The sequence below is a fragment of the Candoia aspera genome, chromosome 1 (genome assembly GCF_035149785.1).
Source record: "Candoia aspera isolate rCanAsp1 chromosome 1, rCanAsp1.hap2, whole genome shotgun sequence".
NCBI classification, from domain to species: domain Eukaryota; kingdom Metazoa; phylum Chordata; class Lepidosauria; order Squamata; family Boidae; genus Candoia; species Candoia aspera.
In genome coordinates, this window is record NC_086153.1 from 132,159,588 (window position 1) to 132,176,106 (window position 16,519).

Below are 16,519 nucleotides of genomic sequence, written 5' to 3' on the forward strand. Positions count from 1 at the left end.
ATAAAAGTAGGATAATATATTACAGATGTCATATGTAAAATTTATTTTATTTCCATCCTATAAATAGTCTGCCAGGGAAAAGTAAATATATTTTAAAAATTCAAATTCATTTCATAATGCAGATTTTAATTTGTTCAATTAAAAATTTCAGTTTTTCATGGATTTACTTAACTTTCAAATTTATAACCATGGCCTCAGATGAGGATTCACAGAGAAAATTACTATGTAACAGAAATGTGTAAATCAGCCAAGATATGATTTGAAAATTGAAAGTTTCTACTGAAATTCGAGATTTGAAATTCAAAGATAATAAATTTAAATTCCAACTGATTAATTTTTTGATTTGATAGAAGAATCATAATCTATGATATGGAAGCAGCCCCTCCTTCCTTCCTTCCTTCCTTCCTTCCTTCCTTTTCTCCACACACACACACACCCCAATGAGATAAAAATAGCAGGGATGGCAGGCCCTTTAACCTGCAAAGTTTTGGTTGGATAGCTTCCAGAGTTTCACTGCAATTAACACTCCCCATTTTAAGCCATAAATTATAAAGGAAAGGACAGCACTCAGCCTTCAAATTTTCCAGCAAAACATCTATAGAGAAAAAACATCTATAAAGAAAAAAAAAACTTTCAAAAACTGTTTAAACGTTTTTGAGCTTTTACGTTTAAGTTTTTACTGGAAATAAAAGATTCCACCACCTTCTGATCATTGCTGGGGGGGTGGGGGGGAGGAATAGCAAATTTGCAATGGCTTATTGGCAGGATTACCCTCTTCTGAGAAAGATGGCTTATGTGCTGCTAGAGCAACATTTTTTTAAAAAAAATACAGAAACCCAAGGAGGGTATGTGTTACTGCTATTGCTGAATAATGCTTTATGACACAGATGGTATTATATACAATAATCTAACAGCAGACGTACTGCCTCAGTTCCATTGATGCAAAGAAGACTCACTGATTCTATATAGTAAGTCAAGACAAAGATTAACATGTGATAGAAAGAAAACAGACATATTTTATGCGAAGGAGAGTGGAAAAAATTAAAAGGAAAGGCAACAGATTATTGAAGAATTGCAGACAGAGTGAACACAGATTAGCAGATTAGAGAAATAAAGATAAAAAGGACAAGATCAATGATTGCACACACAAAAGAACAAATTAAAATAAATCTCATTTTTCACTCTATCTCAGCCTCCATACAAACTTGTCTAAACAAATGTTACCAAAATAGCAATTCACAAACAGCAGAGCAGCACTTCCCTAACACTCCAATAGACTCCAATAGCACTTCCCTAACACTTCCCTAATACTCCAGTTGTAGATGTGATAAAATTCATTAGTGGCTACTCATGTCAAGGTAAAGAACCCATCACATCACCTGATTCCTTCCCTTCCCTTTGCCAATATAGGGAAGAAAACCTGGAACAACATTTGCAAGTTCTGTAGAGCCAGAAGCAGTAAAAAGTCAACTGAATCTCCTCTGAAACTCTCTGGCGGTATTTGAAAGCATGTTTTTCAAATTAATGCCTCAAATTTGTTTTGAGATTTTAGTTAAGATTCTGTTCAAAAGAATGATGAAACTCAATCTCCTTCAAATCAAATCATCTTTCAGATTTTCACACAGCCTTACTATGTAAACTCTACCTTTCAAAGTAGTTGAACCAAATGGCCATTATGTTCCTTAAGCTATATCCTCACTGAAGGTAGAACAAAGTTGTACTATACATCTTAAAATAAGTCACAGAAGTTTTATTAGACTTTGTCCTTCTTGAGCAACCCATTAAATACAGTAGATAAGAGAAGGATTTGGCTACTGATTCTATAAATAGGCCTTGCTCTTGAAACACTGGTCTTGGGGATTCTTTCCTTCGTAAGTTTTCTTAAAGAAAAACAACTTTTCAGAAGTTCTTGAATTCTTGTGACCTAACCTATTCGTTCAGCCCTACCTGACAAGTTATTTCATGAAAAAACAAAACACTAAGCCTAAATATGTTCCTCTTGTTCCAGAGGTAGCCTAACCACACCTATAGATCTTCCTTCCTGCCTTCCTTGACACATGGTGCTTGTAGGTGTTGTAGTTGCAATCCCTTCAGATGGTGTCCACAGCTCCACAAAATTAAATAGAAATTAAATAATTTTTTAAAAGTATGTCTAAGATCTTGTGATTTGAAGATCCCACTGATTCCACCTAAAACATAAGATTTTAGATGAGAATGCTAAAATTTCAGGAGATTTCAGCCACTTCAAAAACTATACTTTATTGCTTATTTATTCACTACATTTCACAGTTTGGAACAAGCTTATATCATTGTGTAGATTCTCTATAGGCCTTCCCAAAACAATTCCAGCGGCACTTACTTTAATTGCCCAGTGAAGTTTTCTCTGCACTGTATTTCCACTCCTCTAGCTTACCCAGCGACCATGGAAACATATACTGGTGCTGAGAGAGAACAAGAATTTAACTTGCTCAAGTACGTTTATATAATTCTCACCTAGATGTTTCAGCCTGAGGAGTACTTCAGCCCATAATGCTACAAAATGAAAAATTCATGTATTCATAATTATCTGGCTACCTGTGCATTCTTCTCAGTGGTGTTATAACCTTACAAAGTTTTCAGTGTGTCTTCAGTGTTGAATGTGCAATATGTCTTTTTATTCTTTAAACAAAATGTGCTTCCTGCATCTCTCACCTACCAGCAAAACTGCAATCTGAGGTTAAGTATTAATTGATTTGAACAATATAACGAATGCTCCATGTTGAGTTACAATTCACCAATTTCCTTGCTGACTGAGAGGTTTTGCTTTCACTTGTCTCCCAAATAATGAAAGAAAACCAGGAATTCATGCCCATCTTACCGCCATGAGGAAAAGAGGCTGACAAATAAGCTTCCCTGTATTTTAAACATATCGTTTGTGATCTCTTCTAGAATGTCAGTTAGAATCATACAGATGAATGAGATTCCAAATACATTCTTTCTGACATCATTCCTCTATGGTAGCCATCGAGCTTCTTCCTAAATGTATAGTGGCAGAGTCACCATCTTCTGAGGCAGTCTAGTGCTGCTTCCCCTGTGCTAAGAACTGACGTAATTAAGAACATGACAAAGTTACCATGAGAGTAAGCAGAATGGAGGACAATGTCTTGTTGCAGGCATCAGAATTTCAAACTCGGAGATCACATTAATTCTGAATGAAAGTTTTAGACTATGCACCAATGCCTAATTTTTCATGACTGATTCTCACTGAAATAAATGGGATTTAACCATATCTAACATTTGTCAAGAATGTATCCAAACTGCTTTGAGTTTTTTTTCTAATGGATGAATGCTTTTATTAACAGTAAAGATGTAATATTGTTCCAATACATTAAAACATTATTTCTTTGCAATGACCAATGTGCTCATTAAAAAAAAAAAGCTATTTCCTCAGCTGGAAAAAGAGACTGAAACAGCGAGAGAGAATAATTTGTTGGGTTTTCATTTTAAAGCAAATTTAGTTAATTTAGCATTTTCCTACTCATCTATTCATCATGAGGACAATTTGTTTGCAAAAAATATGTATATTGGATCAAATTAAAATACAATGGGAGAAATGTATATCAAAATGTATATACATGATCATGCACATTTTGGGGAGGAGGGGATCCTGTAAAAATGGGAAGAGCAGCGTTTAAGTTAAGAAAGAGAAGGGACCTGAGCTCTGTGCATCAAACCAGTTTACTATGAACTGCAATTATTCATGGTACAACAGGGGAAAAAAAAAAACACCCAAACCCCTGTATATCAAGGTTTACCAGAAGTGCACATATTCTGATATCACTGATATATAAATTTTCAGATTGACAAATATTACCAATTATGGACCAATTTGTGTGCACACTATAATAATATAGTGAGTTGAATAAAAAAAATACAGAGGCATCTGTTTGTAGACCGTGGTGATTTCCTTTTGTCTTTCTTCTTCAGTTCCCTCAGATGTATTTTTTATAAATTCGTTGTGGAAGGGGTTTTATGAGCATCTAGGGAAAAGACAAGTTGCAACTCTTACAGTTGACTGGTTCAGTGCTACAAGCAGTAAGGTGAATGCCACATTCATTGATGCATCCAGCATGCAACTTAAAGTATCAGGTGAGATTAAAAATTGGACTGCTGTCATTGGAGGTATCTAAATGGTATGCTGATTAAACTGTCATGGACATTCATGGATATACAGGTAGTCCTTGTTTAATGACCCTAATTAGGACTGGCAACTCCATCGCTAAGCAAAGTGGTCATTAATTAAAACATCATGTGACTGCCCTGCTTAGTGACAACTGTTCCAGCAGTGCCCTTTGTGGTTGTTAAATTAATCATCTGTGGTCATTAAGTGAGACATCATGTGACAGTGACTTGCAATCTCCTGCTGGCTTCCCCATTGACTTTGCTTGTTGGAAGCCAGCTGGGAAGGTTGAAAATGGTGCTCATGTGACTGTGGGATGCTGTAACTTGTAAATGCGCAATGGTTGCCAAGCACCCAAATTATGATTATGTGACTGCGGGGATGCTGCAACAGTTGTAAGTGTGAGGACCAGTTGTAAGTCACTTTTTTCAGAGCTGTCATAACTGCAAACAATCACCTAAAGAAGGGTTGTTAAGCAAAGACTACCTGTATATGCTATTTCAAATCCTAACCATATATATTATTTCAGAATACTGTGAAATAAAGTGATTCTTTGTAGTTAAGTGGGATAGATACATTTTGTCTGAAATAGATTTTTTTTGCTCTAGCAATTGTCATATATATATATATATATATATATATATATATATATATTTAAAAAGCTTCTTTAACATAAAACACACAAACTGGCAATCTAGAAAACATATGTTGAAAAAGGTATCTATTAAGTAGGGGAAATCACCAGATGCTTGGTGAAAAGAAACAAAACAAATGGAAACCAAATTTTAACAAATGTATTGCTATAGTTTGGACTTTATGATTTCCTAATACAATGAGTTAGTTTTTTGGAGAGACCTAAAGTCTGTATTTTCACTATCCAATTTTATTATGGTTGATTAGTAGCTGATTTTCAGTAGCTGCAATTTCCATTTGAATTTTGTATTTGGTATACATAGCCATAATTTTCTTTTGGTACCTTGTGCTCCATTATAATCTTGAATCATTCCTTTTTAATGAGAATGGTAAAACATGGGCTTTTTACTAATGAGGTAATCATTTCTGTGAAATATGTCATATTTAAAATATTTCAGCATAGGTTGCCCATAAATACTTTTAGGTTAATATGCAACTACTTTTATTATTTTTAAAATGGCTTGTCTTTTCACTGGCATGATTTTAAAATGAAAACTAGCTTTCTGAACATATGTTTAATCTTTAACGTTCTGTGTACTTTTTCTAAACCATTGTTCAACTTGAAAATACTGTATTTATCCCTTTAGAAGGAATAAACGTTTCACTGAAGTGCTAAAATTAAAGCAGAAGCATTGTATAGAGGGGTGGTTAAAACAGTGCCTGGAAAACAGGCTGACAAGTCTGGTTCATACTTAATTTGGGCAAATTAGGAGCTAGATTTAGACCTTGTAATATTTGAAGACCAGAATTATATGCAACAGACTAGTCATATAACTAAATTAGTGTCAGCAGGTTACTAGGCAATTGACATGTCCTGCTGATTTCAGCATTGCCACAACTGTACTGGGATACATTATAAAAGTATTGCCATAACATTCAGGTAACATATTGTCCAGCTTAGAAACTTTATGATAACAAGGTAGGGATTTTATTTGCCTTTTTACACATATTTGCGTAGCAACTACTAATTACTCATACAGTTTTATGTAAATGAAGTTTAATGGGTAATTAAATTTATTTCATTTACAGATATCCTGATATATAGTTGTGTAAATGTGCTTTAAAACAATTCTTTGTAGGTATTTACAAAAAAGAAGAAGCTCATTTGCTTCTGAAAGTCTACCATGTTAAAAATCCTAAAGACGGTTTTGTGAACAAGCTTGAAAACAACAAGTGGGCATTGGATGGCTATGTAAGTAAACACACTTCTCTGAAAAACTGTAACTGTTTCGAATAGAAATGCCTTTAATAAAGTGACCAAATATGAAACATGTGATTATATTTTATATAATATTATATAATATATGATGTCTTCCTTGGGTGGGACCTCTCATGAAAGCATTTGAAAGACGGGCTTCAGAAAATACATTGGTGCAAGTGAAGCATCCTTTCTCAAAGTGTGAAAGGAGCTGAGCCCTCTGGAAGGCGTGGGGCAGCTGCTTCAAAGAATTTCTCTGGTGATCTGCACATTTGTGTGAATGCACTGGCAAGACTTCTGCTGGGGGAAACAACCAGTGACGTGAAGTGGCTTTTGAAGCAACCTTGTGATGCCTGCCAGAGGTTGTAGCTGCTCTGACACTTCAAGGAGGGATACCTGTAGATATCTGTATTCCTTTATTGTGTTACACGCTTAACTAAAAGTTGTTGTGAATCAAATTACGGAACTCTGATGGTTGTACTTAAAAGGGCTTAGTAATCATGTATCAACTGCTCTTCCTTATTGAAAAATGTTATGTCCAGAATGGGACTTAGCCTATATAGGTAGTCCACACTTACTGGCTGCCTTGTTTAGCAAACTTTCAAAGTTACAACTGTTGGAAAAAAAAAACAGCTTTGTGACCAAGCCTTGCATTTACTGCCATCGCAGTGTCCCACAGTCATGTGATTGCCATTTGTGAGCTTCACAACCAGCTTCCAACAAGCAGAATTAATGGAGAATGCAGCAGTGAAATCACAACTCTCAGTTATGTGATGTCTCGCTTAATGGCTATGGTGATTTGCTTAATAACAGAAGTGGAAGTGATATTGCAAGTTTGACTTGGTGTAATGATTGCCTACTGTAATAGACTCAGACTCACAAGCAGGAACTTAATGATATCTGATTTATTAAAGAATAGTATGCAAATACAGAGAAAGCTGAGAATGAGCAAAAGCGCACCAAATACAAACTAAAAACCCTCGGCACAAACGTAATCCCTCCCCTCGCCCTGCCGTTGCAAACTCCCCCTGCCCCAGGTGCTGGTGACCGTTTCTGCTGATGTCCTGGGAAAGGAACCTTGATCACACGAGATAACCCAAACACATTCCAATCCAGCTGCTAACATATAACAATCCCACGAGATGGAATCCTCCTCCCCTCCCAGACGAAACACGCATCAGCCAAATGACATGCGAAACGTTACGATGTACCAGCAACATTGGAACGGCAAACATGACACTTGGTCACATGATTTTTCACTTAGCGATCATGGCACTTAGTGATGAAGTTGCCAGTCCCAAATGTGGTCAGTAATTGAGGACTACCTGTATAAATAAAAATAATAAAGGTGGGATGAAAAATCTAATAATTAATAAATTTCAAACGTTCAAGTATTTCTGCCAGAAATGCACATAAGAAGAGGAAGAAAAGCAGAAGAAATCGATTTTCACGGTACATGCACATGTTTGTGAAACAGAGATCAAAATGAGGAAAGGTCTACTTCACTGTACCTACCTCTCTTCCTGTCTCTTCCTCTATTGAAAGGGCTAGAGGAAGATATTAAATATAATGGGCCACTATTTCTGAATAATGCATGTAACATAAACATATGCAAGCCCTGTAAATCTCTAGCATCTGGGTCCAACAATGCTTTCATTTCACATAATTCATAATGTTTGGTTGTTTAAAATATTTAAATTGTTTTTTATCTTTATCAATCATCTTGAAATATGGATAAGGTAATAACGTTGTCAATTGTGGATTAATTTATTCAATCAAGAAATTGGTTTGAGACTTATAGACAGATTCTTTCTGTTTCAGGTGTCATCTGGGCTTGAAAGAGGTGTCTTTACTTATCAAGGTGATATACATGGAAAAGATTTTGGAAAATTTATGTTCCAAAGAGAAAGTAAGAATGCCTTTATAGCACTCCATAGTTTACTGTATATCACCCCCATTAAATTATGTGACTTCATTCATGGAGCCAGCAATTAGAATAATTGTTTTGTTGAATTCTTGTCATCAAATTTATAATTCACCTATATTAGGTAAAATGTGACATTAAATATCTAATTCAACTTTTTGATGCCGCTGTTTCATTTTTGATGCCACTGCAACCTAACTGCAGATTGCTTATATAAAATCTCTCAGTATAAATATTTATGAGGCATAGATAAAGTATGATGATGATTTTATCACAGTGCTTCAGCAATGCAATCCTGTACATGTTTATTGAAAAGCAATCCCCAGTTATGTTCACAGGGAGTCACTTCATTGATTGCAGCCTAAAATACTTTTACCAATTATTAAAGATTCTGTTTGATGATGGAGAACACTCTGTGCCATTTACATCACTTAGGTTCTTTTGAATTTTGCATGTCTTTGAAATGAAAAAAAATAAGATTTGGTTTCAAATCTGCCAAGGGTTTGGTATATCCCTTACATTTCTATAGAACATACCTGATTGTTTTGCATCCTATTCTTTTGATCTTCAGAATAATGAAAATAGTGTTCCTATAGGGGACAGAATTCAAAGGACTGCCCCTGTTGGACAACAATTAGGTGAATCAACTCTGGTCTCCCTGTTATTATGCATTTAAATGCAGTTGGATCATATGCGTGTGTGTGTGTGTGTGTGTGTGTTTGCATTCCTAAACATTATCCTTTATTTAACTTTCAGGTCCTTTAAACATGGATGCTGATCACTCCAATCATAGCTATGGTACAAACAGCAGTTCTGTGGCAGCTGCAATCCTAGTACCCTTCTTTGCTCTAATATTATCAGGGTTTGCATTTTACCTCTACAAACACAGGTATTGTAAATATCTTATGATCCATTTAGTTAAATATAAAAATGTTTGGCTGCAGGACAGGACAAATTAAAAACAAAGCTTTAAAAACATATTATTTGCCGTTAAAATGATTGAATAACATCTAATTTTCCACACTACAAAAAAGAATTAAAGTCTCATATTTACTAAACAACTAGCACAATGTTTCAAATATAATCAGGAATCTCTATCTAAAAAATAAAAAGGAAAGAAAATATAATAAAAATGTTAACTTAGATTTTGTTTCCTACTTTCTGTGCATCGGAAAGAGGTCATTGTACATGATTGTGCTTTACACTGAAATGTGTATGATTTATATAAATAAATGTTGAATTAATTTTCTCTGTTTTGCCCAAGCCTTGCCCATTAAACAATGAATAGATAATTTTATTTACCTCTAATAATTAGATGTTTTAATGTTTAGTTATATCTGTCTGGTATTCTGCAGTACAACTGATAGTCTGTGATCATAGTCTCAGGAAGTTATGAAACTGAAAAGTGGTTATTTATTTTGAGTGGAATCCAGGTGCTTAATATTTTCACCTTCAGAATTTGGAGGAGAGGAGTTCAACTCTATTCTTGGGTGGGTGGGGTTGTCTCCCAACTCTGTATAACAGATTCTGAAGAACTTTGGAGAACATGGAGGTTGGGAAAGAAGAAAAATGGCCCATTTGCTCAATTTTGGCTGGTCATAATGAATATGATTTCAGTGTATATCCTGCCTTTCTACAGAGAGGATAATCAGTGAAAGTCAAAATAATAAAAAATAGATAAAGTTTGAAAAGAAAACATTTAAATTTATTATAAACTAATTTAGACTTAAAGGGTTTGGCTAAAGAGGATGTCTTGAATCTTTTCATAAATGTCAAAAGAGTGGATGTTAGGTCCACTCCCAAGACAGTGCAGGCCTTAGTTTGGGAGCAACATGAGAAGAGACTCCTGTATTTATTTATTTATTTTTCAAACTTCTATTACCGCCCATCTCCCCCAAAAAAGGGGGACTCTGGGAGGTTTACAATAAAACTATGCTGGACAAATGGAAAGTGAGGCCATGTTCCATTGACTTGAACCAAGGTAGGTGGCCCCTTGATAGTGTTGACTCAACCATTTAAGGCTTTAACTTTCAAAATCAACATCTTAAAGGGTCCCAGGAAAACAATAATTAACTAGTGTGGTTCTTTCAACATGGGTGAAATGGCCTCATCTGAACAGCCTGAAACAACTGCATCATTATAGTTGTTTGCAAGGGGAATTGAGCAATATGTCTTCAGCATATTGATGGAAATTCATTCCGATATTCTGAATTATCTTTCCCAGAAGATTAAAGTAGATATGAATAGGATACTAGACAAAATGGAGGCCTGTGGGACAATGGCAGTAGTCTCCCAGAATCACATTTTGAGAAGTACAATAGAATTTATTGTAAAATGATGTCAGCTATGCATCTTACTGAGGGAAACTTCCACCATCCAATTCCTTGAAGAGATCATCCACCAAAGGATCAAAGCAATTTGAGTCCCATATCCTTCATGAAAGCTCAGTTGAAATTGGTCCAGTGAATGAATATCTTCCAGATGTCTCTGGACTTGTGAGAAGTTAGAGAGTGGTCAATAGTTTTTTCCCAGCTGTTCCCAGTCAAGAGAAATATTCTTTAATAATGGTCTCATCATTGCCTTGATTAGGCAGGGAAGGACATACCCTTCCTGCAAGGCAGCTCTAATTACTTCTCTGAAATAACTGGCTAGTTCTTACTTGGCCAGTTTTCTTAGCTCTGTGCCCTAAGACACCTCCATCAAAGCCATAAAACATCTGATTTCTCAGTAAAGATTTTGTTTGTTTGTTTACAAAACAGGGAACTTGCTATTTCCAACTGCTTAGTAGATTCCCAGTGAGCACCACTTAAGCTTTGTATGCATTTTTATAAAATAAAATGGTATACTGCCTGCAATTCAGTGCTTTGTTTATATGCACGTGCACACACACACACACACAGACACACACACGTGTAAGCACACCAAGGGTGCAAACTCTTTCAGAAGTGGGAAAGAGCAACTGCCCCAGCTTGGGAATTTGGGGAGTGGTTCAGCCCACAGTGTGTGATCCAAATTCTAAATATAAATCTCAAAAAGGATGCCTACCCCTGCTTGCAGCTGTACTAATCATGCTAAGCAATGTCTTTGTGTGTTATTTAAAAACAAACAGTGACCAGATAAATTGTCATTATATGTAACCTTCATTAATACCTACCTTTGTACAATATCAACATTTATGTCTGTTCGGGATGCTCAGACAGCACCATCCCCAAGAAATCTCCATACAGCTACTCTCAAGTATGTCTTGGGTGGTCTGTGCCTATATTGATAAAACATTGCTTTTCAGGGCAACAAAGCTTGTCTGCAGAAGCAACCTGGAAAAACCTTTCAAGAAGCTCTGCCTGCCCTTAGGAAGGTTGCAGCTGCTTCCAGTCTTTGAGGAGCGGCATTTTGTTCATGCCAGTACAGCTAGAGAAGTGCCCCTTCACATGCTTTGCACTGAAACTTTTATGCACTTTTATATTCCTTTTTTTTTTTAATTTTTATTAGCTTTTATATTCATGCAGCTTTTCCAAATGTTTGCTTATTTGTACATTGCTTCTCCCAAAATATGCCTTTTTGTATGCAATGCTTGAGCCGAGACAGATGCTAATTTACACATGGTCATTATCATTGGTAACCAGCTACTGACTGCAGCCCATTTGGCCAAATCTTTTGCCAGTAGTACAAGGGACATTGCAAACTATTATGTTCATCATTGGCCTTGGCTTATGAAAGAAACTATTGTAATTCCACTGCTAATTTTTTTTTTAGATGTTACAGGGATTTTACCTGCTGAAATCTATTTTCAGAACTACAAAAATGGGAAATAGTCTTGCAGATATTTCTTGCCATTTAGCAGGCTCTTAGTCTTAAGTACTGGAATGAAAACATTCAACACCTACCAGAAAGCAATTCCCATCTGTTAAACTCTATTTTAGGCAGCATCTAAAATAGAGTTTCAAGTACATTGCTTGAAATGTTTATTTCTCTGTAGTTAGTCTGAACGATTAAATCTAGGAGAGAAATGAAAATATTTTCATCCTACAATGTAGTATGTGAAATAGCCAGCTGTATTACGATGAAGGGTTTGTTTTTTTCTTAACTCAGTTATTGAGAATCTTACGAATGATAGTGATAATGAGGTTTCATCTTTTCTCCATCAGTCTTTGTATCTCTTCTTTCTTTTTCTTTCCAGAAGAAAAATGTTTCCAAATTTGTCATGTTGGTCACCATACTTTCAAGATACATGCTTTTGTATAGTAAGCTAGCCCTAGTTCACTTCTTTTTAACATGGGAAATGCCAAAGAACTTGGCATTTGTTTTTTTTTACTCTTTGGCACTGTCGCCTACCCATATAAAGTGGTAGGGGAGCCAGTTCACTTTAGTGATATGAGTAAACTCACCCTGAAATTTCCTTAGAATGTTTTTATGCCACCCTCCAGAAAAAAACTACCGAACTAGAACAGATTGAGAGAAGAGAAACAAAAGCACATATTTAACCAGTGTCAGATAAAATAGCAGATTCAGCATCAAAGCATTGATAAAACCATCACCAAATCCAAATTGTAGTACATGCTAAGAACAGTATTCGCTTGGCACTGAAAGGTTATGCTAAGTGAGTCTGTCTAAGGAAAGCATTCCTCAGATGAAACCCCAGGATCAGGGTGGTCCAGTACCTCTGTAATTTCAGAGAAGGTGGGCCGTGGCTTCTCATTTCAGCTGGAAAGATCAGACAAGCTTGTTTTCTTCAGGTTCCAGGACCCAACCTATTCTTTTACTTCTTAGAAGAGATGTCACTAGTCAGGTAAGAATCCAGATTAATTTCTTGAATCCCACTATAATGTGGAAAGCCACGTTAGTACTCATTTTGATATATGAGAAATGGGCCTCTTTGTTTATTTTACCATTCTGCTCCAGCTCACTGGGCTGATTCCAATTTCCCTCTCTGAATGAAAGAGCAAAGAGTATTCATGTACTAGGAGTGTAGCAATTATTTTATTTCTGCCGTATTTCCAACAGATGAATCTCAGACTTTTCTCTTTTTTTTAAACTTGCAGAACAAGACCAAAAGTACAGTACAATGGTTATGCTGGACATGAAAACAGCAATGGACAAGCGTCATTTGAAAATCCTATGTATGACACAAACTTAAAGCCCACAGAGGCAAAAGCTGTGCGGTTTGACACAACTCTGAACACAGTTTGTACAGTGGTATAGCCTTCAGTGCCCAATTTGACTGATTCATAGCCATACCTCTGATGGACAAGCAGTAATTCCTTTGGTGCCATATACCAGTTTCCCTTCTTCACTTGACTTCACTGCTGTAATCTCTAACATCTACTGGCATAGATGCAGCAAGGCTTTTTGCTGGAACATCAGTCTTCTGGGGAATCAAGACTAAGATAATGTCTTTGTCTCAAAGGTGGATTTGAAATACCTGGCTGTATTTGCTCCAAATTAAGGCACACTATCAAGGAAGACTGCCAAGTCATACCCATCTGTCATATTTAAATGCCTCAGACTTTCACATTTGTATGTGGCTGGATGCCTTTCAATGCAATCTTCTGGGCACTCGGATCACTCCCTTGGGACCTATAACAAACAATAGCACCATAAATTATCCCCAGGAATAAGAACACTTGGAAGGAAATTTAAACAAAACCAATCAAAAGAGATGACAAAGAAGAAGATGATAAACTTCCCTGGGGCCTGCACACATCTACAAAATGCTTTACCATTGAAACCTTGTTCACAGTACATCCATACAGTATATCTCAGATGTTCATATATAAGGCAGTCTACAAACTTCCCAGTCAGCTGTTGTATTGCAAAATGTTAATGCACAATTTTTTGCACTAGTGTGGTATGAATGAGTAAGATACTGGTTAAAAAAAAAAACAAATATACAGGGTTTATACACACTATTCATTGTATATAAACATTTAGCCTTTTTTTTAATCTAGTAAATCATTCCATAATATATTTTTTTTCTAGAGTGTATGTTATACGACAATCCATTTACTTAATCCTGCTAGGATAATTCATGAACAGAAGGAGACTATATTCTGGTTGAGGTTTTTTTTTTTTTTTCTATAAACACCAGGGATAAGAATAAGAATAATTAACTGGATTATGGAGAGAGGGGTCCCACATTTACTATACATTATTCCCAGTATTGTTTCTTCTCTGATGTTATTCATTACTGTCAGTATCGTACTGTATAACAGCAGGGGGGTCAGGCAGCTTCTGCTGCTTGCCATGTACAAAATGTGAATAGTAATTTATTTAAAATAGTTCATAAAGCCTGTGAGCCTTGTGCTCTTAATACAGTCTTCCTTTCTGCATTTGTTTTCCATCTTTTATTCTTCCTCTCAAGTTACATGGATTTCTGCTGTACCATTATGCTTTCAGATGCATAGAACTCAGAACTTTAATCATATTCAACAGAGCAACTTTCCACAGCAACCATGACACTTTTCCATGGGTTGTATGGGTGTGTGTGTCTGTGTGTGATTGTTTTGTTTGCTACATTTTTAACCAATACTGCTTAATGCTTTTGTAATCATACAGCTTGACAGAGCAAGTTTGAGATTTAGAGATATTCCTCAGTGTAATAAAATGAGCATAGCCTCTCTCCCTCCCAAAAAAGAGGGGGAGGGGGCTACAACAAAAATAATGGACAGATTCTTTGATCATCTAATCCTTTGACAAGTATCATTAATCCAGTGTAGCAAACCTACAGCATGGATGCCACAAATGGCATTGGCATAAGGAATCTATAGCACTGTTGGACAGGGTTAAGGATACCTATAGAGATAGGTATGGTGTAGTCAGGCTTTGCTCTTCTCTACTCCTTTGCTTAGTAGATTAGTGTGAGAACAACACATAGGAGTTTCATTGTATTGTACAGGGCAATAGAGGGTCACCATCTCAGAGTTTAAAATTAACTTAGGATTCAGCTTGCCCAAAAAGTTGACTGCAACTCTTGTCAATTAAGTCAACCCCATTGGTTACATCCAGTTTTAGCTTGCATGCAATTCTCCGGACAGTTATGCAATGATGTGCAAATACCTAATTCATCCTGATGGACTTAAGGACATGTGTTTATGCACTGTTAGCCACCATAGGGCATGGTGTAATTTATATCATTACAGGATAACTCATTGCTATTATTTCTCTTAGCATCAGTGGGACAATAATGAGGTACTATGTTACCACTGATTTGGAGAAAAAGAAAGAGAGAAAAAGAAAACATAAATCTTTGAGGATTGTTCTTTTCCAAAGTTTCTTCAAGTTAGTATGCAAGACAGGTTCTAAGCAGCTGCACAATTAGCTCCTCAAGTCCTCAGGAACATCGGGGTTTTGTAAAGTAACAGCCCCTAGGCTACATCAAATTATTTTTGAAATGGAACAATGGAACAGGTTTTCAAACTAAATTAATATATTGCAAGGATCTCTTTTCATGTTGTTAAGTGGAAAAAAGAAAACCTTTGGCAATCCAAATCCCTGGGTGCCTAAAGTAGCTGTTTGGACCTTGGCCGTGATTTTGTCCATCCTCCCTCTCAAAGTTTGTTTCTTTGTTTTTAATTCTTGTTGAACACTTTAATGACTACATACATTACCAAAAATTAAATGTTAACAGGAAAGATAATACTTTTATGTTATATGGCAAGAAAAGTTTGCAAGGCAATCTGATCAAAGTAGAAAATGTTATATAGTTTTGATGGAAGATACCAGCAATATCAATATATTTTGCTGTCCTTTGCTTGATTTTTTTTTTAAAGTTTATTCTTATAAATGTAGGAGATGTCTAGACATATTGCTTTGCTTCATATGCTGATAACCTATGAATATGCCATGTACTTTTACAATTTTATATGATCTCCAACAGATGTTTGCATTCTATGAAAGGACAGCAGTGTCTACATTTCTTGAAGTATAGCTTCCTTGCTGTCTTGTACTGTTGTCCACTGGAGAAAGACATACTGTCACTGCTGCCTTTGTGGTCACTTTATCTAAAATTATACTGTTGGCAAAAGTAACCAAAGTCATACAGAAAAATACAGCATAGAGAGAAATAACTGATTTTTTCTAATAGTTACCAAGTCTGGATAAATGTAAAAGGGAAAGTTTTATAATGGAGTGTTATCAGCATGTGTCCTGATTCAGAGATCTACCTATGCTGATAAATGCAAAGTATCTCTTCCCTCTGGAGAGGCTTGTTCATTCCTTTGAACTAAGCTGCACAGGAGAAGGCCCACTGGATGAGCTTCATCTGTTGAATTGGATGGGAGAATGTTCCAGTTAAAGGAGTGTCATTTATTGACCCAATGAATCATGAAATTAGAATTAGAGTTTTGCTTCCCCCCCCCCGCTTAATAATGTCATTGTTTAGAATCTTGACTATACTTCATATGTGATGCATCACAAAGTGAAGTTTAATTGTATCACAAAGAGGATGGTCTTTTATGCTACAATTAGAAGTCATCAACACTTTACCTAATGCAAGCAAAACAATTCACTTGGAAATACTTCATTTGAGTTGGTCCTAAACTTTCTGCAG

General features: G+C 36.0%; 1 protein-coding gene across 1 annotated transcript in view; it reads left to right on the forward strand.

The window, feature by feature from the left end:
- CSMD1 (CUB and Sushi multiple domains 1) overlaps positions 1-13,794 on the forward strand; it is a 1,072,463-nt gene extending 1,058,669 nt beyond the window's left edge. The window contains exons 67-71 of the mRNA XM_063298442.1: positions 3,967-4,128; positions 5,932-6,044; positions 7,872-7,959; positions 8,731-8,863; positions 13,014-13,794. Of these exons, the coding sequence (XP_063154512.1) occupies positions 3,967-4,128; positions 5,932-6,044; positions 7,872-7,959; positions 8,731-8,863; positions 13,014-13,173 (656 nt within the window). The 3' untranslated portion in view covers positions 13,174-13,794. The remainder of the gene's footprint in view (positions 1-3,966; positions 4,129-5,931; positions 6,045-7,871; positions 7,960-8,730; positions 8,864-13,013) is intronic.
- The last annotated feature ends 2,725 nt before the right edge of the window (positions 13,795-16,519 follow it).